At 41.1% G+C, this 25,566-nt stretch overlaps 1 protein-coding gene across 7 annotated transcripts in view; it reads left to right on the top strand.

The window, feature by feature from the left end:
• LEF1 (lymphoid enhancer binding factor 1) overlaps positions 1 to 18,276 on the top strand; it is a 69,596-nt gene extending 51,320 nt beyond the window's left edge. For 5 of the 7 annotated variants that reach the window (XM_085058369.1, XM_085058368.1, XM_085058363.1 and 2 more), the window contains 3 exons: positions 1,461 to 1,568; positions 4,350 to 4,398; positions 17,166 to 18,276. In XM_085058369.1, coding sequence (XP_084914495.1) covers positions 1,461 to 1,568; positions 4,350 to 4,398; positions 17,166 to 17,245 — 237 coding nt within the window. In that variant the 3' untranslated portion in view covers positions 17,246 to 18,276. Of the gene's footprint in view, positions 1 to 1,460; positions 1,569 to 4,349; positions 4,399 to 5,055; positions 5,097 to 17,165 lie in introns of all 7 variants that reach the window. The other 2 variants (XM_085058364.1, XM_085058367.1) reach the window with 1 other exon arrangement.
• Positions 18,277 to 25,566: the final 7,290 nt, after the last annotated feature.

The raw sequence follows: 25,566 nt of genomic DNA, 5'->3' as shown, positions 1-25,566 counted from the left end.
ATGGCTTATTTATCCCTATTTTGGTAAGGAATCAAGCCCCTGGGTTCCATTGCCTGCTTCTTTTTCTGCAGGCTCCTCTTTTCAAGTTACTGTTCTCCATGAAAGTACCTCAAATTCCACTGTTTCTGCGGGGCAAACAATGTATGAGATATCCAATGTAGTTGGATGGAGATTAATTATTGTCAAGTGTTTTGTGTTCAGTCATCCTGGTCACTATTTTACCCTGTGCTACCCCAGAGCAGGAAGCACCTCTGTTTTCCCAGCTGATACTTTGCATGCTGCTGGGGTCTCTGATGCCACAGCATTGTGTTCACTACTCCCCAGTTTTTGAATGTGCATGTGGAGTTTGGGAGCTGCAGACAGGATGAACTGCTGTGCTCTCAATAACACATCCAACTTGCCAAGTCAAGGCAGACAAGTGCTTAAGTTGACATCCTCTGATGTGTAACAAAACATACTAAATCATATAAATGTGATCTGATCTGAAATCTTAGTTCTGTACATTATTCTTGTATGCGTGTCTTAATGATTTCAGGTTTGTCTGTTTTTTAGATTTTTTTTAATAACTTCATCTCCCCTCACTTCTCCATGGATGTTGTCAAACAAGATGTATCTAATGCTGCAGCAGTGGAACTTAATTCTAAATAAAAGGCCTTTACTCTGTCTGGTTCAGGTCTATGAAAGGTGTTTCAACAAGAACAAAATTACTAGATACTAACATAGCTGGTGCCTTTTCAAATGTGCAGGTTGTGAGGTTTTTTTGTTTGCATTTTTTTGGGGTGTGTTTTTATTTTTAAGTACATGAAACCAGGAAACTTATTCCTGCTTGGCTACAAAGGTCAATCCATGTAATTTGTAAGACTGTAGTTCTGTGATTTCTTTATCTTAGAAACTTTTGAAGTTGCCATTTTCTTTTTCAATCAGAAAGCAGGTACCTTGAAATTGAATACTTAGAAGTTGATTTTGGAAAAGTAGTGCTGATGCCCAGAAAGCCTTCTGTGTTGGCATTGAAAACTTGTGTCTAGCTGCTGCTTGAAACCAAGACAGCAGACCCTTCTGTCAAGGGGAGCTTGCTGCCCTTTAAAACCAGCACAAACCCCTTCAGTCCTGTCAGGAGCTAAAGGCTGGGTTTTGTTGCTGTTTTTTTGTTGGGATTTGCTTTTGTTTGTTTGTTGTTGGTTTTTTTAAGTAGTGTTGGGAGAGTATGGTTCTGTGAGCAGATTATTTGGTGAGCCCTGTTTCCATAAATAATTTTTGTCTTGCTCAAGGCACTTGGCAGTTGCAGAGCTGACAAATGCCTGAAAGTCAGTTAATAAACACAGGTGCTTGTAATTGCTAATGAATTTCTTTTTTGCAGTGGAGAAGGACTGAATCAAAGTCACTAAAACACTTGCTCAAGTCATCTGTTGCCTAGGTATAAATTAGTTCCTAGTTTAAAGCTGTGTTTATTTTGTTTGCAGTGGCATGCTCTCTCCCGTGAAGAACAAGCAAAATATTATGAACTAGCTCGTAAAGAAAGGCAGCTACACATGCAGCTTTATCCAGGCTGGTCTGCAAGAGACAATTATGTAAGTCACTGACTTGAAGGTTCTTTTTGAAAATTCACTTTCTCTTTGTAACTTGTTAAATTATTATTATTATTTCTTCATTTTCTCTATAACTTGTGGAAAGTCCTGGACGAGGGATGGTAAACATACATATAACATAAACGTCGCATTTGTTTTCACTTCAAGCACCCAGAAAACTTGAGATTGTGTTGTGGAGATGTTTCTTATGAAGTTCACAGTTTTTGAGGGGAAAAAATAACATGCAAAGTTTTTTTTTTCCTAAGACAATGGCCAGTACTGTCTGGAAGTTCATGTACTGTACAGCTGTGAATTTTCCATAATTTTCTATTTGATCATTTATTATCCAGAAATCTCTATTAGGCCTGAGAAAAAAAAGGGTGTCTTGCTTTCAAGAGAACTACAAGCCCAGGGGTCTCAATGCAGACTGAACTTTAGCTGAAAGTAATTCATAATGGTCCATCTATGCAAACCTTGAATAAGTAACCATGATAGAGCCTACTGTTATACCTGTATATATATAAGTTTTCTTACCATTACTCTTGTTTTACAATTAAATATCCAACAAGTGTTCATAGCACATGTTCATAGCACATCGCACAGCCTGCACTGCATGGTTACACTATGGAACCTACAATGAGCTGTCAGTGTAGCCAACTGAGATCACATCAAAGTCAGAAGCTGCAGTCCTGAGAGACTGATCCTAACCCATGGTCTTGGCTCCTTTCTGTCCCTCCATTAGATATGACACTGTCTGCTGGGATAGAAAGTATACATGCTATATCTGGCTTAGTTTTCCTTTTGCATTAGGGAGACAGTAGTTTTTCTCTACTTTCAGTGATACCTTTGGACATAAAGGATTGAGGTACCTAAATAGAGTTTTAACAGAAACTGTAGAAACTGGCACAGAATGCATTGACACAGAAGCTATGGGATTATCTCTGAAGGAAATGCCCTGGTCTTGCTGACATGTATGCTCAGTTTTGTAAGCACAGACACAACTGTAAGCCCTGGCAGCTTCTTTCTGTCTGTTTCATACAGCCAATAAACTGTCCTTACATTACACAGGTAGGGCTGTCTTGATGTATAGCTGGGAACAAACAGGGTCTTAGGGAAAGACTCCCTGGAAACAAGAGGATTTCGCTTGTCTTGAATTTACTTGCTGCAAAATCATGCCACTTAGGAGTCTTTTCAGCTCATGCTTACTGGACAAGATGGTCCTGTGATGTTTGGTCATGTTGACTTTGACAACCGTGTGCTCTGCCCCAGCCTATGCCACATGGCACAAGCAGTGGACCTGAAGTTTCTGAAATGCCTTGACAGACATTTGGAGTGTGTGAGGTGGCACGTATGAGTTATCTCTTTGATGTGCTTCCAGCCTACATCCTGTGTGGAAGTATAGCTCTGACATACTCCAGTCCTGCATGTTACAATGAAGAAGTCTGCTGGCTTCCTCTTGCAGCCCTCCCCTCAGCCTCTCCAGGAATGCACACGTTCTGCAGTGGTGGTCAGAAGGTGATCATAGGAGAGCACAGTTTATCGCTGAAACCTTTTCAGATAGATGTCATCTTTTTTTTTTCCTCTTCAGTTTTCCTAAGTCAAGCAGTCAAAAAGTGAAATGGTATTAATTTAGCACAGGTATTACTGGAAGTGACTTAGGGGTGGTTCTTCTGTTTCACAAAACAGTACAAGTAAAAAATATGTACTGTTTGGTTTTAGTTCTTCTATTTTGGTTTTCCTGACTATTCAGGATTTTAGAAATTTCAAGAAAATGTTAAACACTGTTATTCAACTGTTGAAACTATCAGAGGATGGGCAGAGGGCTGCAGCCCTGCTCATAGCAACTGCACCAGCTTTTGCCAGAGCTCATCTGTTACAGCCTATCTGGAGGCGTCTTTAAAATATAAATGGACATGATTTTTTCTTAAAACGCACACAAAAAGCTTTGACTGACTATACAGGGCAATAAAGACAAGCCATACGGAGGAATATCAAAGTGGTAGTTAGGGTGATGCAAGATGATTGAGGTTTAAAATTGTGGGTCTAAGCTGACTTTCTGTTTCCTGACAGACTGTGTGAAGCAGGAGCTGTGGCCATTTCCACAGATGGGGGTGCAGGAGAAGGCTGAGTGTGTAGGTTGGCATGCTGGAGCCAGTGTGGTGCCCCAGAAAGAGAGCTGCCAGGCATTCATTGGTGTCCTGCACCTCAGCCACGTTCAGGGTGCTCTGCTGTACAGTCTCTGCTGTTTGGTTACTGCAGATAGTGCTCTCCAGGCACTGCCACACCAGGCTTGGCTTTTGTTCAGGTATGAGGATTATCAGAACAGTTTTAGTTGGCTGGTTTGCACCCTAGGGACAAGTCATGGTCCTCCTAGGTACTTTCAACACCCTGTCTGCTCCTACCATGTATGACAGTGTAAGTATCTGAATGTGTGAAGAGTTCTTGTAAGAGCCATAAATTATGGTATCAACATACATGTCACCAGATTACTGAGCATGAGAAGTCTTTTAGGTGCTTGCGGCTGCCAGCATTAGTTGAAAAACTGCCAGAAATTGTAATTCCGTGTGGATATAAATATATGTACTGCTGATGTGCATATTTCTCCGTAGATGCTGAGAGCAAACTTTCTAACCATGGAACCAATTGAAAGTGGGATAGAAAAGCTACCCTGGAAATAATTGCATTTTTTCCTAACAGCTTTCTCAGTGTCCTGATGACTTGCTGGTAAGCGACAAAGGAAAGTTCTGTGCATGTAATGGTATGATAAAATTTCCTATTTTTCAGGGGAAGAAAAAGAAGAGGAAGAGAGAAAAGTTGCAGGAATCAGCATCAGGTAGGCCATGACCAACTCTTACTTGCCATTCACCTCAGGTATATTTTAGAAACCAGGGCTTGCGCTATTTAATTTTTACGAGCTTTTGTCTAACACTTGCTTCTGATGGATGTTTTAAGATATTTCACTTGGAATGTAAGCTTGTGAACATGCACACAACCCATACCTCCTTTCCCTTACACCTTTCTGAGCAGCAGTCCTGATGGCATCAACATCTTTGGCTGACCTTACACATTGCTGCAATCACTGTCCTGTTCTAACTTTGCTTTTCTTCTCAATCAGTGTTGTATCATCTTTAGACTAACTATGTCTCCAATATTGTGTGGTATTACTGGACACTGGAAACTTTACACAGACCTTTTGTAGTAACTGTATTTTTTTTCACTGTATTTTATGTTTCTTTGTACACTAACAGCTGCCTAGTAGGTTGGCTAAAAGCATCAGTGAGGTCTCCTCTTTGCTTGTAAAATATATATAAAGAAACACCCTGTTTTCCCCAAGAAAAAATGGCTGGTATAAGAACCATAAAAAAACCCAAACAACAAAACCAAAAAACACACACCAAAAAATCCATGTAACACTATAGCAAACAAACTTATTTGGAATGTGCAAAAACTCTGTAACAAAAATTTGTTAAAGGAAAACAATCTTCTACAGGTACAGGCCCCAGAATGACAGCTGCCTACATCTGAAGCATGGTAAGAACATCTCTAAAGCTTTCCTGCTGATGAAACTGAATTGTAAAATAAGCCTTCTTATAAATTTTATGCAGTAATATGAATTTAGCAAAAAATTGCAGAACTATCATATCCCAAAGCTAATGTTACTTTGATTACTGATGGTTTTTATACCGGCTATCTATTAAGTGTTCACCATTTCAGTGCTTAACCGTAATATTTTTCAAATTGACCACACCTCACTGACTCGCTGCAAGTCTGCCTGTGAACCAGGGATGGGTTTATTAAGCAGTGCAAGCCCTCCCAGACTCTCACAGCTCATAAGAGCAGGTTAGTTGCTGGCTTTGGAGCACAGTTTATGTGCTGACATCAACAAGATGCTGGCTGGCTGGGTGCACCTTTTAAAGACAATTTATTCACCTGTATACTAACAAAACAGCTGCTATGAAAATGGGACTGTATTTCAGTTGTTTCAAGAGTTTCTCCCACGACTGTACAGTGGGTAGTTCATGAGTGGTGCAGGTTGGGGTTTTTTGTGGTTGTTGTATTTCCAGCATGTGTTTTCTTTCTTTATATCATATTATCTGCAGTGAGGGTGGGATGACTAGCGATTACACTTAAACAATAACACCATCTAGTCAGCTTGTGAGTGCACACCATACCACAGTGAGATTCTAAATTCTCAGTGTCTGTGTTGGAAGGCTAGTCCTTCTCTTCCTCTCACTGTGATGCATTTTCTAGTAGGAATGGCATTGATTTGAAATAATAGTTACTTCTAAACTCTCTAATTAACCCAGATTGCTCTTTGGAGATCCCCAAGAACTCCAGGAATCATGTAAAAAAAGAAAAAAAGGACTTTCTAAGCTCACCTACACACTGAATCAGAAATGGGCTCTCTGTCATCTCTTCCTCTGCCTTGCTTGGCCACAGGATCCCTGTGGCACTCGGACTAGTCAGCAAAGCAGGTTCCTGTTGGCCCTCTGCTCTGCTTAGACTTTCAGCCAGAGAAAGCCAACTTCAGTTTCCTGTGTGCAGTGTGTCAGTCAGCAGTCAGCATGATTCAAGCCTCTTCTGAAGTTATGCCATTATGCTGGTTAGTCTAAACTTGGTTGAGACACAGCTTTGGTGGTTGGTTTGTTGTTTTTTTTTTTAAAGCTGAAGTAAAGTGAAAAGGCAAAATGTGTGCTCTTTTTTTCTTCCTAATAAGCAGAAGTTTTTCAGGCAAGTAGACAGCCTTGCCCTTTGCAATATGCCTAATTCATGCTGATTTGAGATTTGATTGCAGCATTGGGGTTTTGTAGCCTATACAACAAATGTTGCTGTAAAATACCATTACTCAGAGTATTATACCTACTGAAAAAAAAGTGCTTTAACCTTGAGTTTTGTAATTGATATTTCAGCTTAGTTGCTCAGGCTCATGATTGTTGTGAATATTTTTCCCTTGATCTTAGCACAGTACCAGTAAGCAAAACACTCATAATTTTATCTGGATTGATGCAGAGCACTTGATTGGGATTGGAATACAACTAAGATTCAAGTGACAGCTAAAAACCAGGGAACATTTGGTTTCTTGGATGCCTTACAGTCTAAGGAGGACTGTCTTGCCTACGCTGAACTACCTTTGTTGGAGTTTCTCTGCATTTTCTGTATGAGAGGTCGAATGTTCTGAGTGTGGAGGTTTTCTCTCCCATTGACCTTTACACTCCTGCCTTCCTGCCTTCCTCTTAGCCTTTGTACCAGTGTGGAAACTGTTGGCAATACCTGTCTCTCTGTCTTCAGGCACTTTGTAACACAGAGTAAGAGAACAGTAGCATGCTCTCTCCGGGAAGGGGAAGTGTGCTGTTGACTCTATATATGCACAAGAAGGCAGCCTCACTTAGTGTTTCATGCCGAGTAAATGATCTGCACTGGAGATGTACAGATGTGCTCTTGCTGGAAGTAAATGCATGGGATGATTTAGGGAACCTGAATCAGCCAGACTTCAAAGTAAACTTCTGAAGGTTAAGATTCTTGCCCTCTGCAAGCCTAATCCAAAGAATGTTTGCCCACAAGCATAATATCTTACCAGGCCCACAGCAGAGCTGTTGTAGTCTTTACTGGATGGAGATAATAAGTTTGGGAATAGCTTTCTTACTTGCACGGATGGTGTAAGGAAGAGGGAGAAGGGTGGGAGGTCTGGGAAGGAGACAAGCGTTCTGTTATCTGAGAAGAATCAGAAATGAGTAGGTGGCAAGACCAAAGAAAGAATCTCAAGATCAGCACAAAGGAGATCAGCCAGGGCTGTAATTACGGTGATGTAAGTGAGAAGGATGAAATGGTGGGAGGGTTGTGGGGTGGGATGTTCAGAAGAAAGTAACGGAAGAGACATGCAAACAGAAATGATTTAAGATACTGTGAAAGTTTTGGGTGTGAGGTTTTTGTTGTTTTTTTTTTGTCCATGGACATTCAGCAAGTAACTGATTTTTAAGGTGGACCTCTAGTCCTGCTTTTTGTATTGGATGTGATTAGAGTGGTAAAATCAAGGTGGTAGCATTAAGTTGCCCCTTTTCCAAGGGTTGTACACAGCAGTAGGCATCTTATGGATTCACTGCTTAGGATTTAACTGAGTTCTGTGATCTCCAACCTGCTAAATGGCCGATTTGTAAAACATTTCAAAATGCTTTAGGAATACTGTGACCCTGTGCACCAGTCTGTGCTATATTGTTGTGGGGTACTCCAAAGCATGTCCTTCAACAGTTGTGGAACTATCTCAGGAAGGATTTTGTTTGCAGTTGACATAGCCCAACACAATGTTTGAAATAACTTAGATTTATTAAAGAAAAAACTCATATTTATTCTCTTCTTTTTGAATCAGCCAAGAGTGGAATTAGACCTGATAATGCTAAAAATAAATTGAGGAGAGGCCAGGAGGAAAAGGGAGATGAGGAAAGCTAAGATTAAAGACAATTTAGAGATCACCTGTTGAGCACCTTTCTGAAAGATGAGTGCTTTCTTTTTACTTTAAGCACAGCCTTCTAGAGGATTTGTAAATAGGAGTGATTCTGTGTTAAAAGTGGAGATTTCTAATTTCCTATTCAGTTTGACTTTTGGAAGAAAAAAAAATGGTGATTTTTAGCATCTCATGAGTATTTTGAAATCAGCAAGGAAATACTTAACTTCTTATGACTTGCTCTGCATGGAATTGTAAGAGGCACGTCATTCGACATATGGCAGGATGCAATTGGGAAACTACATAATTTAACACTGTGTTTTGGCATATCTTCAAGGGCTAAAAAGAGTGATAGAGAAGCTTAATAGACACTTGAAAACCTGTGAGAAGTATATTTGTGGCTTGCAAAATTCCATGACAATTAGTATCTACAAAGCTTTCAAAACTAAGAAAACTTGACTGATACTGATTTGCAATCAGAAGTACTTAAAAGGATCAGATTAAGATTGTTTAACTTTGAACAATAATTATCTTAAGATTTCAAACTTCCTACAGGGAAACTGGAGCCAAATTTCAGCACAGAAGTGATCTTTGGGTAGTAATTTATGACTGGATTACGTTTTCCCTATTATTTAGAAATAAAATGGAGTAAGGCTGTGAAAGCAGACTATAAAGTGGACCAGTCCACAGCCAGAATACTGTGGAAAAGAAGTGCCTGATGACTGTGGTCGTGGTTGACCATGGGTTTCTGGCCAGCATCCGAGAAAAGAGAGGCAAAGAGGATGTGGTACCTTGCTTTCTGAGGCATGTTTTCAAATCTGGCTTGTCCAGTGCTCTTGAAATTGCTGCTGGAGTAGTTCAAATTGAAACAAATCCTTCACCCCTTCCCATAGTTCTTGACTGCTTAGAAGCTTCAAACAGAGTCTGGAGAACTTGCACAGAAGTTAGTCTGTGTGAGAACTTGTGTGGTGATGGTGGTGCAGAGATGTGTCCTCATTTGCTTTAATAATTGTTTCCTGTGTGGCCTGTGTTTCCCTGTTCCCTGTTTCACCCATGAATAGCAGCCTTCAGCTCAGACAAGAGGGACAGAATGATCAGAAGAAAATTTTCTGGATTAAAATAATTATTTCAGATAGGCACAAAATTTTAAAGAAAATGGGTATAGCCCTCAGACAGATCATGGCTTGGGTTGAAAGGGACCATAAAGATCATCTAGTTCCAAGATTTCCCAGCATGGGCAGGGACACCCTCCTTTACATCAGATTACTCAAAACCTCATCCAATCTGACCTTGAACACTTCCAGGGATCGGGCAACCTCACTACCCTCGCAGTAAAGAATTTTTTTCCTAATATTCTCTGTCAGTATTCCCTCTTGTCCTATCACTAAATGCCCCTGTAAAAAGTCCCTCTCCAGCCTTCCTGGGGCCCCCCTTTAGGAACTGGAAGTCAGCTATGAGGTCTCACTGGAACTTTCTTCAGGCTGAACAACCCCAACTCTCTCAGCCTGTCTCCAGAGGAGAGCTGCTCCTGCCCTCTGAGCATCTTTGTGGCTTCCTCTGGGATCACTCCAACAGGTCCATGTGCTTTTACTATTGGGGGTCCCAGAGCTGATGCAGCACTGCAGGTGGGGTCTCACCAGAGCAGAGCAGAGGGGCAGAATCGCCTCCCTCCCCCACTGGCCATGGTGCTTTGGATGCAGCCCAGGACCTGTATGTCCCCTCCCAAAATTTAATTCTGACCTGACATGCATCTTGCTGGGGTGAAAGACAGAAGCCCTCCTCTCTTTCAGGCTCTCTGATAACAAGGAAAAGGTCAAAAGAGCAAAGCCCAAGAGAAGCCACGGCCCCGTGTAGGTGGCAGGTACAGAGGGGCACTGACACCTGCTGGGAGAGGTGCAGCAGAGCAGACCCAGCTCCCTGCTTCTCTTTGCCATCCCGGTGGAGGTCCCTTGTGAAGTGCAGGAGGAAAGGAAGGAAGGAAGGAAGGAAGGAAGGAAGGAAGGAAGGAAGGAAGGAAGTGTATAAAAGCTATTCTGGGTGCAATCAGAGCCTATGGGAGGGGTTAAGGGTAAGTGAGGGTAGTAGCAAAGGTTTTACAAATAAAGAAGAGCAGAACACTTTAAATTAGACAATCAGGATTAGAGAAATAAGCAAAAATGTTAAGGACTTTTGCAAAATAGGTGCAGCATGGTCAGCTATGAAGCTGAGCTTCAGCATTTCATATTTTAAATTTACACTGAAAAACTGAAAAAATAGGTAATTCAGGAGGTGAATGTATGTGTTTATTTTGTTGCAGATGCTCAAGTTGCAGAACCTACTGTGAAATTAGAGATGCTTAAAGTTTGAACTCAACCACATTTACAAGTCATTAAAAACCCTATATTGTTTCGCTTCTGAGGTGTTAGCGGCAGGCGGCTTGGGCTAGAATGAAGGAGAGCAGTGGGACAACTATTGTTCTAACTCTTCCTGTGGGATAGGGTGGGGACAGGGAGTTGACTGCTGGTGCACCATTCTTCTCTGGATAAAAACGGTGTATTTTGGTGGATTTAGTAAACTCACCACCAGACTGAGAATTCTAAGGTCATGAGAAAAACTCTGTAGAAACAAACTGTTTCATAAAAAAGACGTAAGATTTTGAGATGTTGTTTCATTTCCAATTGGAAGAAAACTTCAGAATTTTAGTGTCTTTCTCGAGTCTGTATTGCATTTTCACTTTTTTTAGTGTATTTACATGAAAAATTTCAAAATGAGGTTTTGATACTGTGTTTCTGACCAGCTAGGAAACAAATTTTTATGACAGTGCCAAAGTCTTTCCCATTTGTTTCTGGAGACTAAGCTTGGGTGAAATCCATCTTCTAATTTTAACAGAATTGTATTCAAATGCAATTCTGTCAAAGCTTAGCAAACCCTAGCACACCTTAGTGCACTGAGTTTTACTTCCATTTGCCTCTGATTTCAGAGATTATGACTGAAAAGGTCTTCTGATATGCATGAATGCAAACCTAGCCATCCTGAAGACGAAACTAACCAAAAGAACAGAGCAAAACCAAAGAGCTTTAACTGTGATATTGCAAAAGTCACTGCTAATAGAGCAAACCTTGTCATAGCAGTCAGTTCCTTAATCCTCTACTTTAAGACTTTTTATGCAAGTCATCTTTTAAATCTCTGACCCTTTACCTGCTTGTTAAGACTGTACCATATGGACGGTTTTGAAAGCTTGCAGATTGGAAAGCTGTACGAGGAAGGAAGCTCATAGCATGGCCAGCTGAAGCACCACTGTCTGGCCAGTTAAAACACAAGCCTGGCAAGTCAGTGAGACATTATAGGCTTTAGTCAGAGCTTCCAGGACACGAGCTCTCAGCTCCTCCTGCCAGCAGTAGGAGCAAATGTTGGAAGCATTTGTGCAGTGAAGGTGTCATTGGCAGCACTATTGGGGTATAGTGTGTGAGCAGGGTTAGGGGCAACTGATGAATATGGTACCAGTGACCATCTCTGAATTGGTGTTTTTGCCACAGGCATCAGTACAGTGGGATCAGGGGTTAAGAGAGCTAGGTAAGTTTAAGTGAGCAGAGAGACATAGTTTCTGAAGTTACTCCCTCCTTGCAAAAGTTACAGGATATTTGTTCCCTCATTAATTAATATTAAGTTGTATCTGAGTTAAACTCAAGAATTATGAGAGCCTTGTCTCTATCCTTCACCTCAAGGATACCTGAAATTGCACGTGGTAAAATGTTATTGCCAAAATAGCTACACAGACTTAGTTTCTATGGTGTAAAGGCAAATGCATACACTAGGTGGGATTACATTTTGATGAATAGTTGGTTTTCTTCCCCTATGTGTGTCTTTTGAGGTACACAAGCTTCCTGTTGTGTATTTTGGACCAGCAGAGATTTTATGATGAGATGACTTAATTGCATCAAAGTGAAGTTGATATGTTTGAATTCTGTAGTGGTTTCTGTGTACTGTTGTCTCATACTTGTAGTGTTGCTCTGTGGATGCCTGTGTGTAGAAGAGTTGATGGAAGTTCAGGAAGATATTCAGGTTACACCTGACTTGCCTTTGGTTTCATGAAAGCAGCTATTTAAATTATTCCATGTATCAGAAGATTTAACTGTTGAGATTGTCTTTCAAAGTACTGTGTAAATTCTAACCTATGTTTAATTGTGGCAGAAAAAATGATCTACAAAGGAAAGTGTACCTGTGTTATTTCTTTCTTCTGAATTTTCACATACTGCTTTACCAATACCTCACGTCTTCTCTGTTACAGCAGATGAAAACTGAAGTAGCAATTTCAGTGCCCCTAGCTCAATCTAGAAAACAAATAATTTAAAAACCAGTCTTCTGAATATTTATTATATGCCATAAAGATAGAAAAAGGAGACAAGCCTATTTCTTCCTCCCTCTTCCTCACATTTAGTATACTGTTCCTCTTTAAGAAGCTGCCAGAGACGGCTGTCTAGAGGCAATCTGGTTTTTATTGCAAACATGGAGCCTCTCTCCCCTCCCACCCCCAACAGGAAAAACATGTCCTGGGTCTTCCAGTAAGATAATTTTAGAGATTCTAGCTCACTGATAGAGAGCTTGTAGTTTTGTGCTGCCTACACTGGGGGCCTTTGATAAGAGCCACACCTGCTTGGCATCATTGCCGTCAGCTGCACAAAATGGGAACCCTAAAATACCTGGGTGTTTTCCTTGCTGAAACTAATCTGCTCTGGAAGAGGTCTCCAATTTGGGAATGCTGGGGGAGGAATATTCCTGCTGCTCATTTAATGGATCTAGCTTAAGTCAAACTAGGAGGACAGAAGTTAGGACTCCAGGCTCCACCTGTAGTTAATGGAGAGGTATTTTCAGGGGCAGTTATTTCAGGGCATTTAAAACAGCAGTGAATAATTTGCTGTTGGAGTCTCCATTCAGTTACCAGCAATGGGCTAAGGTTAAAAGTACCAAGGGTTTGGACATATCAAGAAAAACTTCATACTGACATAATTTCAACATGGCAGCATCTGTTACAGTTTTAGGGTACAATTTTATGTCATTTTGTGGGATACAAAGGCAGCTTAAAAAGTTTCCTCTGCTGCCTGCTGGTATCCAGCTCTTGCAAAAAGGGCTTTTCCTGTCTCCCGTAGGTCTCTCCATCCATGTTCTGTAACAGCCTGTGGAACCCTGCAGCAACTCGGACCACTAAAATGACTGGGGTTTTGTTGGGAGGGGCTTATTTTGTTTAGAAACAACAAAGGTTGTGGAGTGTTTGTTTGTGTTTGCTCTGAACATCTCAAGGATCTGGTTTGGCTAAACCCACAAACCATGGCACAGCTGGGCAGGAAGAGGAGCAGACTGCAGCGCCGGCATCTATCTGCTTGTGCCTGAAACCCTCTCCAGCTCTGCTGTTAAAGAAAACACAGAGGGACTTCACAAACAGCATGAACTGCCCTGATAAATAATGACCTGGTTTTGCGTAACCGAGTTTCTGGAGTATTGAATAAACTCTGGCTGGCAGTAAGTCGAACATGTTCATTTTGGACTTACAAAGAAAATGACAGTTTCAGCTTTTGGGTCTCTGAATTTGCCATGTTGTTTGAAGTACCGGATTAAAAGACAGGTTTGGAGATGCATTTTTTTAAAAAAAAAAAGAAGAAAAAAAAATCTATGTAACTGCCTGTTATATGTAGTCTTGTCTCTTCTTAGAACTGTATCCAAACAATGTGATGGGGAAAGGTGCAGAAAAAAAGTACCTAATTTAAAATGTTTACTGTCACTTTCCTTCTGCGAAGGGTTAGGTATCTCTTTTGCTCCGTACTTACTTCCATACTGACCCAGACATTCTCGACTTTCTTCAATAACCTTTTCTGATCAGCATGACCTGGATGAAGCTGCATAATTCTCTCCCTTGTTCTAGAAAAGTTAAAAGACTAGAGGAGGAGCACAAGACCTCTGCAGACCCACCCTTCAATCCATCTCATTCCGAATTGTGGGGACGACTTCTGATCCCCTTGTGATCCCCTCAGCCACTGAGCCCAGGCTTGCTAGGAAACTTTAGTTTTGCTGTAGTGATTCCTGAATTACAGTTTTATCACTTCAGTAGTAAGGCTTTTCTTTTTGCACTGCATTATTATTGAATCTTATATCTGTTTCTTTCTCGAGGTGTTGTTTTTCTTTTTCTTTTTCCCCTTTCCTCCTGCAGTCAGATGTACACTGCAAATGGCACAGACAGTGCCTCCTATTGTGGCTCAGGCTCAAGACTTCACATATGTAAAATGTGACTTGCAGCACTTTCTTTGAAGCCTAACCACAGCCAGGGAGCTGTAATTGCAGTCTTTGATTTGTGCCGACTTCACTTGTGGATTGGGCTTTGCTAGGGCATGCCTCGCCTGGCGAGACTTCAGCTGCAGCCCCCCAGTGAAGCCTTAGATGTGGGAAGTCTTCAGTCTCCTTAGCACATGCCTGTGGTTTCTTGAAAAGAATCCTGATTTGACCTGTTTTATATCTGTAAGGCAACACCATCATCACTCGTATTTTTTAGGTATTATTTGGTTTATCAGCAGCAGAAGCAATTTCCAGCATGTAGCCTTAATGTGCAGCTGGGGAAAGGCTGGGTTCTAGATGCTGTTTTCAGGATAGCTACTGTGCAATTTGCTGTACTGCAGTATTCACTAGGAAATAAAAATATGTGGGGCTTCCCTGTGCCTGTCCCCTTCCAGAATCACCTTGGTGTCTGCAGCCTCTCTAGCAGAGCTGGGCACAGTTAGGAGCTGTGGAAAGGAGGCAGGCGCTGCAAAAGCTGCCTCTGGATTGAGAAAGAAGCAATGGCCGCTGCTGGAAAAAGCTGAGGGCCAGAGCAAGGCCACGGTCGTTATTTTAACCTCCTGACTTCAAAGACAGCTTGCTGGTAAGGAAAGGGGGGAGGAGGCAGGGAACCATCTCAACAGAAGAGCATTTCATTTCCTTCAGTGAAGTAGACATTCCTGGCTGCTAATGGGGAGTAGCTCTGAATCACAGTGCTTGTATCAGACTGCTGTGAACTACTGGCCTGGCGCCTCAAGGCCATTCCTCAACAGGAAGCTGAATGTTTTCATGTAAGACTGAGAGGAAAACCTTCCCAGGAAGAGCAACCTGGACCAAACCTTTGAAAATCTGGGATGAAAAGGCACAAAATAAATATAAAGCTGCAGGGTGCTCTCCCCAGTGTTTCTCTGCTGTTTGCTTGGCCTCTCTTTCGTGCTCCTTGGAAAGGTAGAGCCCTTCGTAGCTCTTTGATCCGCACGTGTTACGGAGCACTGCACTACTTTATAAAAAATAAAATAAAAAAAAAAGGCAGGAAGCTCAGAAGGCTTTTTTTAGCTGGGACATGGGCTGGTTTTATGAGGAAATAGGAACTGAATTAGTCAATACAGACCACCTCTGTTGAAACTGCTGGTTTGCCAGTGGACTTTAAGCTGTGCTGTTTAAGAGGCCTCAGTGGCTTTAAATGTCCTTTTGTGGCTACCAGCAGCAGGTGAAAATTATTCCTCATCTACCAGGGATGGCAGTATTTGGGTGAGGAGGGAGTCTGCAACAAATCTAAGCTATACAGAACAGTTTGCCATAAATTTGTGCTTGTCTTTTCTACCTTAGTCTGCAGCTGAACTTCAGTATCCTCAACTCTCCACTACAACAATAGCCACATGAGTGATTTCTGATAAGGAGTCAACTTGTTTAGTAAGATTTTGGGGCCTCAGCTTACACTGATTAAATCAAAGGGTACAAAATCAGTTTTGGAGGCTTTCTACCCTGGACTGCATGAGCCAATGGAGTAACTCCTTACTCAGGAGCCACGATGGGTGAAATGCTTTGTGTTGTAATGGTTTGCATGGAAGGTGCAGCAGCTGGGAGGATAGTGTTCAGTTATAAATGGCCCTGATTTAAATACTGCTGAAATACAGTGTAATGTAAAATCTGCTGACTAATTCACCTTGTGGCTCTTGCAGGCTAAAGCACTCTATCTATTATGATTAGTCTTAAAAGTTTGACTTGTGGTTAAAACCATTTCTTCACAAACTTGCTCTGTCTTGCCTTGTGTGACTCAAGGTGCTGGCAGTGTACCTTCTTTATGTGACTAAGCATTTTTTGTTTCTTCTGGTAGAAATTTATTTACCTTCTCCTGCATTCTTGTGAACTGCATTCTTGTGCTAATTTTGATCATTCTCAAAAGCTTTGCTCATTGAACCTTCTACTTTTTTCACAGTTGAGTAGTACATGGAGACCTAGAGGTTAATGTTGATTTTTCTGAGATACCAATAATCCCCAAACAGTTGCTGGAGAGCATGTGTCCATGTGTGGAAAAATGTCTGACTCGTTAGACAGCTTTTGGGTGGAGACCCTGTTATAACCCACTTGTCTGGATCAGAAGGCCAAGGGTGATGGTTGAGTTAGCAATTGCATAAATCAGCTGATGTAACCCAGAGACCTAGTGAGGAGGAACTGTTCCTCCCTGGATGAGCAATTCCTATTAGGCTTGTACTGTGGGCCATTTCACATGCTCTAAGAACATAAATCCTTCCACGATCCTAGTGAACTTTACTGCTAGGGAGGAGGCCCATGGTTCTTACACAGCTGGAAGATGTTCCCTATCCCACTGAAGAGCAGAACAAATCTTCCCCCCATGAGGATGGATGGTGGAATCAGTGTTCACACAGGCCTCATCCACCACATTCCTCTACCTAACTGCTTGCAGAAGACAGCATTTTTTCATTTCTGCAGGGAGCAGAGCTTGAGGCTCTGAAATAGAGGTTTAATTGACCTCAACCACTGCACTGCAGTACCAAAGCCTGAGGATGTCTAGTTTTGTAATGGTATCTGGGTCAAATGTTGTAGATAAATGAAATCCACTACAAAAGGGAAGTATTTCGGTAATATGCTGAATGCTTAAAACCCCACCTTTCTAATTGGTACCTCTTTCCAATCCAAAGTACTTTCCATAAATATAGTTGCAAACTTCAAGCAAAAGCAAGTAGCAATAAATTCTGCATTTAGCTTTGACATTGTAATGCACATACCACTATTACAGTTGTCATAACAGTTAGTGACCCATTGCCAGCTTCTTTGAAGAATTTTTTTTTTTAAGCCTTCATGTAGTCTTTATCACACACTCTCTCTCTTTCTTTTCCCCCTCCCCTTCCCTGTAGGTGGGAAAAGGAATGCTTTCTCAACTTGCAAAGCAAAGGCGGCGACACCAGGACCCCTTCTGGAGATGGAAGCTTGTTAAACCCTAGGTGTGTCCTTCATCCACACAGACCACCCCCAAGGAGTCTGTCTAGGATGTCATTCACCCTGATGTCACTGCTAAAGACACTGAATCATAAAGACAATCACTGCCAAAATCCTTCACTATCACGAGGTCCAGCCCCGATATAAATAGAGCAAATGAGCTCCTGGGTCAGCAGAGCAGCTTTTGTCTTCACCTCTGCCTTGCACTCTTAAGCCCCCGTCTCATCTGTGTCCATATTGAGTCAGCAAACACAGTAGCATGGCTGTCTCTGCCTGCTTCAGCCAGCAGAATAACGTAGACCACAGCTGCCCCATACAGCACATCGAGGAATGGAATTTGCCTGGACCAGGATGATGCGCTCAACCTTCTTTTTATTTAATGGTGCGACAGGATCAATTTTGGTTTTAGCTTTTTTTAAGAAACTTGAATGCTTTTATATTTTAACTTTTAGTTTGTAATTTCTTTGGTGTATATTTTACTAGGTATGAGCTTTTAAACAAGTGTCAGAAATCTGAAATACTTTTTAAATAAAAGGAGTTTTTCTTTTTTTTTTCTGCCAGAGGAAAAATCTGTATGGAAAAAAGGTGGCTGTTTTGTTAAACTATTTGTAACAAATAGTGGCCTCTCAGTCTATATAACACAGTGTCCTATAGAACTAAATAATTGTAACAACAGTCAGCTGGTCAGTAGACATGTTAGTCTTGCATCATCTACTCTGTAAACATAAGCAATACATCCAGCAAATCTGACTGCAGTGAGTTCTTCTTCTCACCCATTCCCCTTCTCCTTGTAAAAAGCCCAGCACTTGAATTATTACTTCAATTGTTCTGTATTTGTATCTGTTTTTGTTAGCCTGTTAGTGGGATTTTATGCCAGTTGTTGAAATGAGCATTGATGTACCCATTTTTTAAAATAGTAAGGCACAGCCTTTGCCAAAAATACTGTCAACCAATTTTTTTTTGTCATTCCAGTTTGAGTTAATGTGCTGAGCATTTGTTTTTTAATAAAAGCTTTGTAATAAAACGAAAGTCAAGTGTCTTAAAAATTGGCTTAAAGAAAAAAGAGAATGGTTTGTGCTAGAATCCCTCAAAGGTAGAAGCAAGCCCAGGAAGGCACAGTCACTTGTAGGCTGAAGACTTTTGGCTCAGTCTTCTGTTGTAGGAAATGCAATGTGTCTGTTTGGCTGTTTGCTCATCTGAAGAGATTTTGGAAAATGACTTTTTCTTCAAAAAGTGAGCAGAAGTCTCAGTTCCATAGCAAGAGTAAGGAACGAGAAGGCTCAATGCTCTCCTGTGCTGCTAAGTTAGCTTTGGCCTAAATGGAAGTACTAAAGATCCCTCTATCTTCATTTTCCCAGCAAAATTCTAGTGAAGGGAGCAGTGGTTTTAAGCTGATGATTAGGAACATGGATTCCCTTCTTTCTGGATGCACTCCATGCCCACACAAGAGGTAGAGGTCTACAGTTAAATTTCATATAGCTGTATAAATTATCTCACAGCCAGGCACTGAAGCTGGATGCAGAATCAGCTGTGGAAGACCTGGTTTCATGGTCTGAGATCCAGAGTTGGCACGCCCTGCCTACTGCCAGTGGTGCCTGGGAGCTGTTCCTGCCACAGCAAGCAGCACAGCTGCCTCACTTCTACTAAGGGACTTAAAACCAAACACAGGAGCCATAGATAAACTAGTCCACTGATCTGTGAGTGCAAAAGAATTATTATGAACTGTACATTGAATCAGCATTCCTTGCATTCCAACTCCCAATCTTGGTGTGAGACTGGACTGAGTCAAGCTTAAGCTACAAGAAATTACGTAGGTCAGTTACTGCCTAAGGAAGCTTTGGAACTGGATTGTTTATAAATGACCCTTTAACTCTGTTGCATAAGAAATTTCATAATTAAAAATGTTATAAAACAGCTTCCTCTTAAACCAGTGTGCACTACACACAAGCCCGGTTTTAAGGCTGTAACCAGTATATTAGTCCTTGCAATATTTATTTCTAGTAACTAGTGATTATGTTAAAAAAAAAAAAGAAAAACAAGTGACCAGGCTCTCAGATGGCAGGAAAAAATATCTCTTAAGAGAGCAGCAACTGTATACTGGAGTTTTGCAAGACTTGGCTACGTTTCCATTCAATTATCCCAGCCTTTGCTGGAAACCTGTCTGGCTTTTGGTTTGGGGTTTGGTTTTGCTTTTTAAAGAGGACAAAAGGCAAGTACTTAGTGCAATAATTGTTCTAAATCAAGGATTACTACAGTGAGATCTGTAAATTACATGTTCCAAAGACAACAGTTCTTTTTAGAACTTTATAAAACATGACTACTTTGTTTAGATTTTTTAATGGCTATTTAAAAAGTAATTTGCCCATTCTGAAAAAAAACTGTTCCCAATAGAAGTGTCGGCTTTATGTAGCACATTGTCCCAAACACACTGTTGTGAGAAGTTGCTTGTCTTAAGGACAAAAGGTCTTTCAGCTCTAATAGTGAAGAAAAGAATTTGGGAGCTAAAAATGATCTCTGCTGTTAACATCCAGTGAACAAGCACCCTGTGTTGGACTCATTCACAGATCAAAGACCTTTCACATATAGCAGCTACAGGAAAGGCTAACTAATATTCAAGGCTTAGGATGGTGCCATGAGAGTTTCTGAAACAGAGTAACCCAGCTATCTTGGAATACCCTCTGTGACTTGGGTCTGTGTCCTGCCCTCCCCTGCTAATTGGCATTTGTTCCTGTGGGACCAAAAGAGCAAACTGACCTGGGCCTTCACTGTACTGTGCCAGCTTGTCAGTGGAGACAGATGAGCTAGTAAAGGTGGCCAAATGATGATGGTGTTACCCTGGCAGTAAGACTAGGTTTAAATCCTTGTGACATGGAACAAATTATTCCAGGTGAGATGCAAAACCAGCCCCTAAATTCCTAATGTACAATTTAGGCAGAAGTCAGAATCTATGTCTGTTTTAGGTGCCTGAGGAGACGATTATCCTGTGTTTCCCACAGAAAATGTCTTCGTGGATTTAAATGCTCCTACCTAATGTCTGAGATAATTATCCAGACACTTCTGTACAAGCATTCACAAACCACTCTCTCCCCCCACACTTGGTCCTGTGCATGTGCTAAAAGCAGTTCTTGCATGGATCATGGCAGGGGTAGTCTAGTTTATAAACACAGAGCTACCCAGTTCCTAGGAAACACGCAGCCTTCTCCCTCCCCTCACGAAAAACAGCAGGCACAGAACAGGGGAGTTGAGCCAGGATTATTTACAGCTAATCAGGCCAACATCACAGGATGGTCTGGCTCCTCAGGCTTCTGGATCCCCTGGACCAAAGCCATTTTCCCTGTGTTACATAAAAGAACAATGCTTCAGCTAACTTTGGCTTCCTACACAGCAAGTGATGACAGATTCACTAGTTGTGCTTATAGGGACTCACCAGCTCTACAGAATTATCTTCTGTTGTAGTTTCCACTTTGGATTAGCCAACAGCAAAGGCAGTAACTTAGTTGTACAAGGGATGGCTTGATGACTGGATCAATCTGCAGCAAATGTAGGACCTTAAGGTCCCAATCCTTGCTCCAGGCTCTAGGACAGCAGAATCCACAGCATCAGTTGTCTGCACTCCTTTGAAACCACTACAGTACACAAGGCTTTGAAGCATCCATTCTGTTTCCTGGTGGCAGCTAATTAGGGCAAAGCAAGACTGGCAGAAAATGAAGGACACTACTGAGACTAAGAAATGCCCCATAACCTCTCCCATAAGGCAGCTGCAGTTTGTTCCCTTCATTTGCAAGGGGACTAACATGCAAGGAAGCCTCTCCTCCAGCATAAGGGCCTAACACAAAGTAAAACATTAGACGGGAAAGAAATAACCACAAATAGCCAGAAGTCTGCTGGCTATAAATACATTTATCCTAAGTCAGGTCAGTGAAAAACTACTGGGCTAAAAAGGAAGTCAGCCAAAAGGAGAGAAACTGTAACAGGAAAATGGTCAGCTGTAAACACATTCCGAGATGAAACCAAAAACCTAGAAAATATGCCCAAAACACACTCATTTTTCCACTTGACCCATCAGGAAGAGAAACTCTGGATTAATGTATAAATTTACCCTTTGAGTCTCCTCACAGATACAAAAGTCAGCTTTAGAAAGCCAAGCAAGCAAATGAGCATTTGCCCAGGAAAAGGGACATATCTGCCAGAAACAGGGGAAATGAGCCTCTTAATCACCAGGTTTTGGCCAGGTGAAAACATGGAATGAAATACTGCTCCCCATCCTCCCAGATAAACAGTCATACCTTCAGGCCATGGATTTTAAATTATGTCTTTTCTTTGGCTGAGACACTCCCCCTGCATCAACCATGCCTTCACTGAATCACAGAAGTCTGCTTGGCTGAGATAGTCACTGCATAATACCTGGTCTGGGACACTAAGATTTTTTTTCTTGTGAATGATGCTCTACAAAACACACTTCGATAAACTCACCCATCCCACCTTCCAGAAACCCAACACATACAAATAAGTGATAGGTTCATTAACTTGTCAGCTATGGAAAATCAGCATAAACCAGTAGAGTGAAGAGAAAAATTTCTGCTTCATACTAGAAGATCAATTCACCCAAGAAGTGGTCTGTCCTATTCACTGTGCTGACACAATAAAGTGTATGTCATAATAATAACTTACATAATAAAATCTTCAGAAGAATAAGAAAAGAAACGTACTCCAAAACTAAATGATGGTCAAGAGAGTTACTTGGAGAGGCCATTCTCTGAATTAGGATGTATTTCCTACAGCTAAGAAAAGTGGCTAAAAAAATCCTGCAGGATATCTATTCAGCTGAGTTAGGACACCTCTGTCTTTTAAGACAGAGAGAAAAAGCCACAGAAACAAGGACATTTGAAAGCTGGTACTTCCTTAGCTTCCAGGTATGTTGTGAGGTTCAGATACCATTATATGTAACTCATGTAAACCACAGACAGAAGAATTAAGGGATATTTTAAATGAGATGCATACAACTACACTACAGGTATAGCTATGATAACAGTTACCACACAATTATACAAACATGGAATATACTGTATTTATCAACCAAAATTCAAAGAATTCTTGAAATCACCTTAGTCCAGCAGTTGTCTCAGTAGCTTAACCCTTTACCATTTTTGGGTGGGAGTTAGCTTACTTTCAGAGGCAATGACAAGGGAAGTGAGACAGACCAGAGTGAACAAAGCACAGAGAAAGCCGATGGGTGTGGATTTAAGGGTTTCACCTGAACTATTTTCTATTGGGCACTACTGCTATTGTAGCATTGCCCTGCCATGATCCAAAGGAAGTATGGAGAGATCCATGCCTAGGCTGAGGGGGTAACCAAGCAGAAGTAACAGCTCACAGAAAAGATGAAATGGAAAAGTGCTAGCACCAGCTCCAACTACCCAGCACTACCAGCTGAACAATGAAGACTAGGCAGGACTTTGTCACCTGTACCTTTATCAGATTTCATCCAGTTTCTTTTAGACATTGTGGCCAATATTTAATTGATTTGCAGATGACAACTCCTAACCAGGACAGAAAAGCCTTCCACAGTCTTTGCAGCATACAGTAGTTGGGGTTGAAGGATGTCCTTGCTAATTCATATCTTGAAATCACTTACATTCAAAGGTATCTAAAATCCTCTAATACATGCTGTATTTCCAGCTGCCAAATATCAAACTTGTTTTATTACTTCTCTCTCCATTCCCCAGCAGATTCAGGAAGTTCTCAAGAGCAACTTCCTTGCATGCAGAAAGTAGAAAATATGGTACTCCTTTTAGATTGATTTTTAGATTTTATTTCCTCATTTCAATGTAAATCAGCTGTAAGTTGAGCTGTGTGCCTGTGGACAAGCACCACTCTCATACCATGTATTAAACAAAATTCTGAGTCAAACTGATACCAGCCATAGCTAAGCCCAGTCTTATGTGTCACTGAAACATTTCATTCCTTAAAAACACAAAAAAGCAATTTTTCAAAATCAGTTTTCACTAGAAACTTTCCTCTTTGTAACATTAGAAATGTTTACCACTGTAGAAAAGCTCTACCCTTTGCCAAAAAGCAACGAGCCTGTGGGTGAAGATAGTGCCTATTGTACAATCATTTGACATCCTCATCGCTGTTTACCATTATTGTCTCCTTCCATTGCTGCTTCAAATATCACATGTCAATAGACTAAGCAATAGTTTCAGCTGTAAACATGTACAAATAGTCTTTAGAACATAACTCTGTCCTTGAGGTAAACTATGTATGTTCATCTTTTAATCTATGACAACCAAATGTCCTTACAAATTTAGATGCAAGTAACAATACTGGCTTCAGTTCATAGATTTGCCAGTTTAGTGTCAAATTAGGCAACAATAGCTTTCAGCCTTAGCCAAAAATAAAATGTTAAGTCTCTAGGAAAGAGAAAGACTTCTTCCTCAGTTTTATGTAATGCTTTTGTTTAAAGCAATAAAAAAGATGGTATCAGGAAAACCACTTATATGAAATTCACAGCATCTTCTTCCTGTCCCCCCATATTCTCTCCTACTAAAAGAAAAATCTACCATTTAAAAACCCTCATCTCTCTAGTACTAAATAAATTAAATTCCCCAAGTATCTTCTGCCTTTTACTGTAAAGTAAGCTATTTAAATGCCCATCACCAATCTCACAGTTCACACACACTGCCATTTTCCTAAAAGCACCCTGACTGGTTTGAGAATCCACAGGCCTCATTCAAGTCAGCTCCCTCTCAATGAAGTATTTCCCTGCAGTCTATTTCACCCATGCTCCTCCCTCAAAGGTCTCACAGAAGTTTTTTAAGGCACTTAAGACATTATTTAGGTGTCCACTGCTCACTCTCTGACACGGATGTCACAAAAGCACTCAGAAATCCATCTGTAAGCAGTTGGGATAAGCCTTTGACTCAAAAGAAAGTGAAAAGAGAGAGTGAAGAAATCAGGAGGCAGTATTTTTTTCAGACTATTAGAAGCACAGTCTGATTGATACTGTCTGAAATTACTAATTAGGAAGAGCAGAATTTTGTTCCTGAAAGTAATTGTGTTCAAGAAAGCAGACAAAGAGGAAACAGAAGAAAAGTATAAACATTGCTGTTCTCTTTCACATTCTCTCAAGAACTGAAGGGAGGTGGGAGAACTTGCCATTAAAGCCCATGCCAGTTCTTTTCTAATATTTCCCATTATTTTGGAAATTAAGTTCAAGACTTAAAAATAAACTAGGACCCCCAAAATCAGGCTCTTCAGTAAATACTTCTTTCAAGCTATGAGAGGGATTGCAGTGCTGAGAAGAAACCATAGGAAGCTAGATGCCTCATCTGTTTAGACATTCTGGAAAACATCACTAGGCTTCCAACTGAAATAAAAGGCTTTCAGAAATTTCACCCTAAATTGCAATGAAGAAAGAATTGCAACATCAGCTGTAAGGAACCCATTAGCCCTCTTGACATCTTCAGAGAAATAAAGCAGTTGTCAGAAACAGTTTACCTTTTACAACCTCTTTAGAGAAAACCAACAACTAAAAAGGCTGTGAAATACAAATGCAGTGTATCTTACACCTGCTTATGCTTGCGGCTTTGCAGGAGTCAAAGCAGCAGGCCTCAAACAAAGTTAATGTAAAGTAGGTTGAAGATTCTGAGCTGAAGCAAGGGCTTCCTTCCAATGACTGCAGTGCTCCAATCCAACTCAGGGCACCACTGCATGCCAAGGAGTCAGGGAACAGAGTGGTCTCTTCACTGGATTATATGTGACCTACACAGGTCCTGCCACCAACAGAGCAGAGAAATACCAGCCTGTGCCCAACCAAGATCCATTTACTGTAAATGTGCGGTTTTACCAATTTCTATTTCACAAATGTTTAATAGATCCATTTGGGTATGCAAGGATAATTAAGGAAAAAAAAAGGGGGGTTTTATTTGGTGCTAATTCACCACATGCAAATTCCAGCTGTTTACTGTAGACCTACCACCAAGCATACACTTCTTCCCACAGCTCATCAGAAAGCCTCTTGCTGGTGAAAGTGGTTAATCCACAACATTTTTGTTGCTGAAGCCAAGACTCCAAATGGGGGGTTTAAGTTACTAATGACAAAAAACTTGCATTCTTTAACTAGCGAATACTGTAAGGGTTTGCCCATTTACAGAAAACCACCCTAGAAGTGGTTGCTGGCAGAAAAATTGGACCAGAATAGAAGAAGCTGTTACCAGGCAGGACAGAGATGCACAAAGCAAAGCAGCAGCAAACAACAGGCTAGGAAAAAATCCTGTTATCTGGCAGCATGGGACAGCCAAAGTAAGCGACAAGTTC

Source organism: Lichenostomus cassidix, chromosome 4 (genome assembly GCF_008360975.1).
Source record: "Lichenostomus cassidix isolate B80296 chromosome 4, HeHo_3.0, whole genome shotgun sequence".
Taxonomy (NCBI): domain Eukaryota; kingdom Metazoa; phylum Chordata; class Aves; order Passeriformes; family Meliphagidae; genus Lichenostomus; species Lichenostomus cassidix.
Note: the sequence above shows the minus strand (reverse complement) of the source record. Positions and strands in the feature narration are given on the sequence as shown.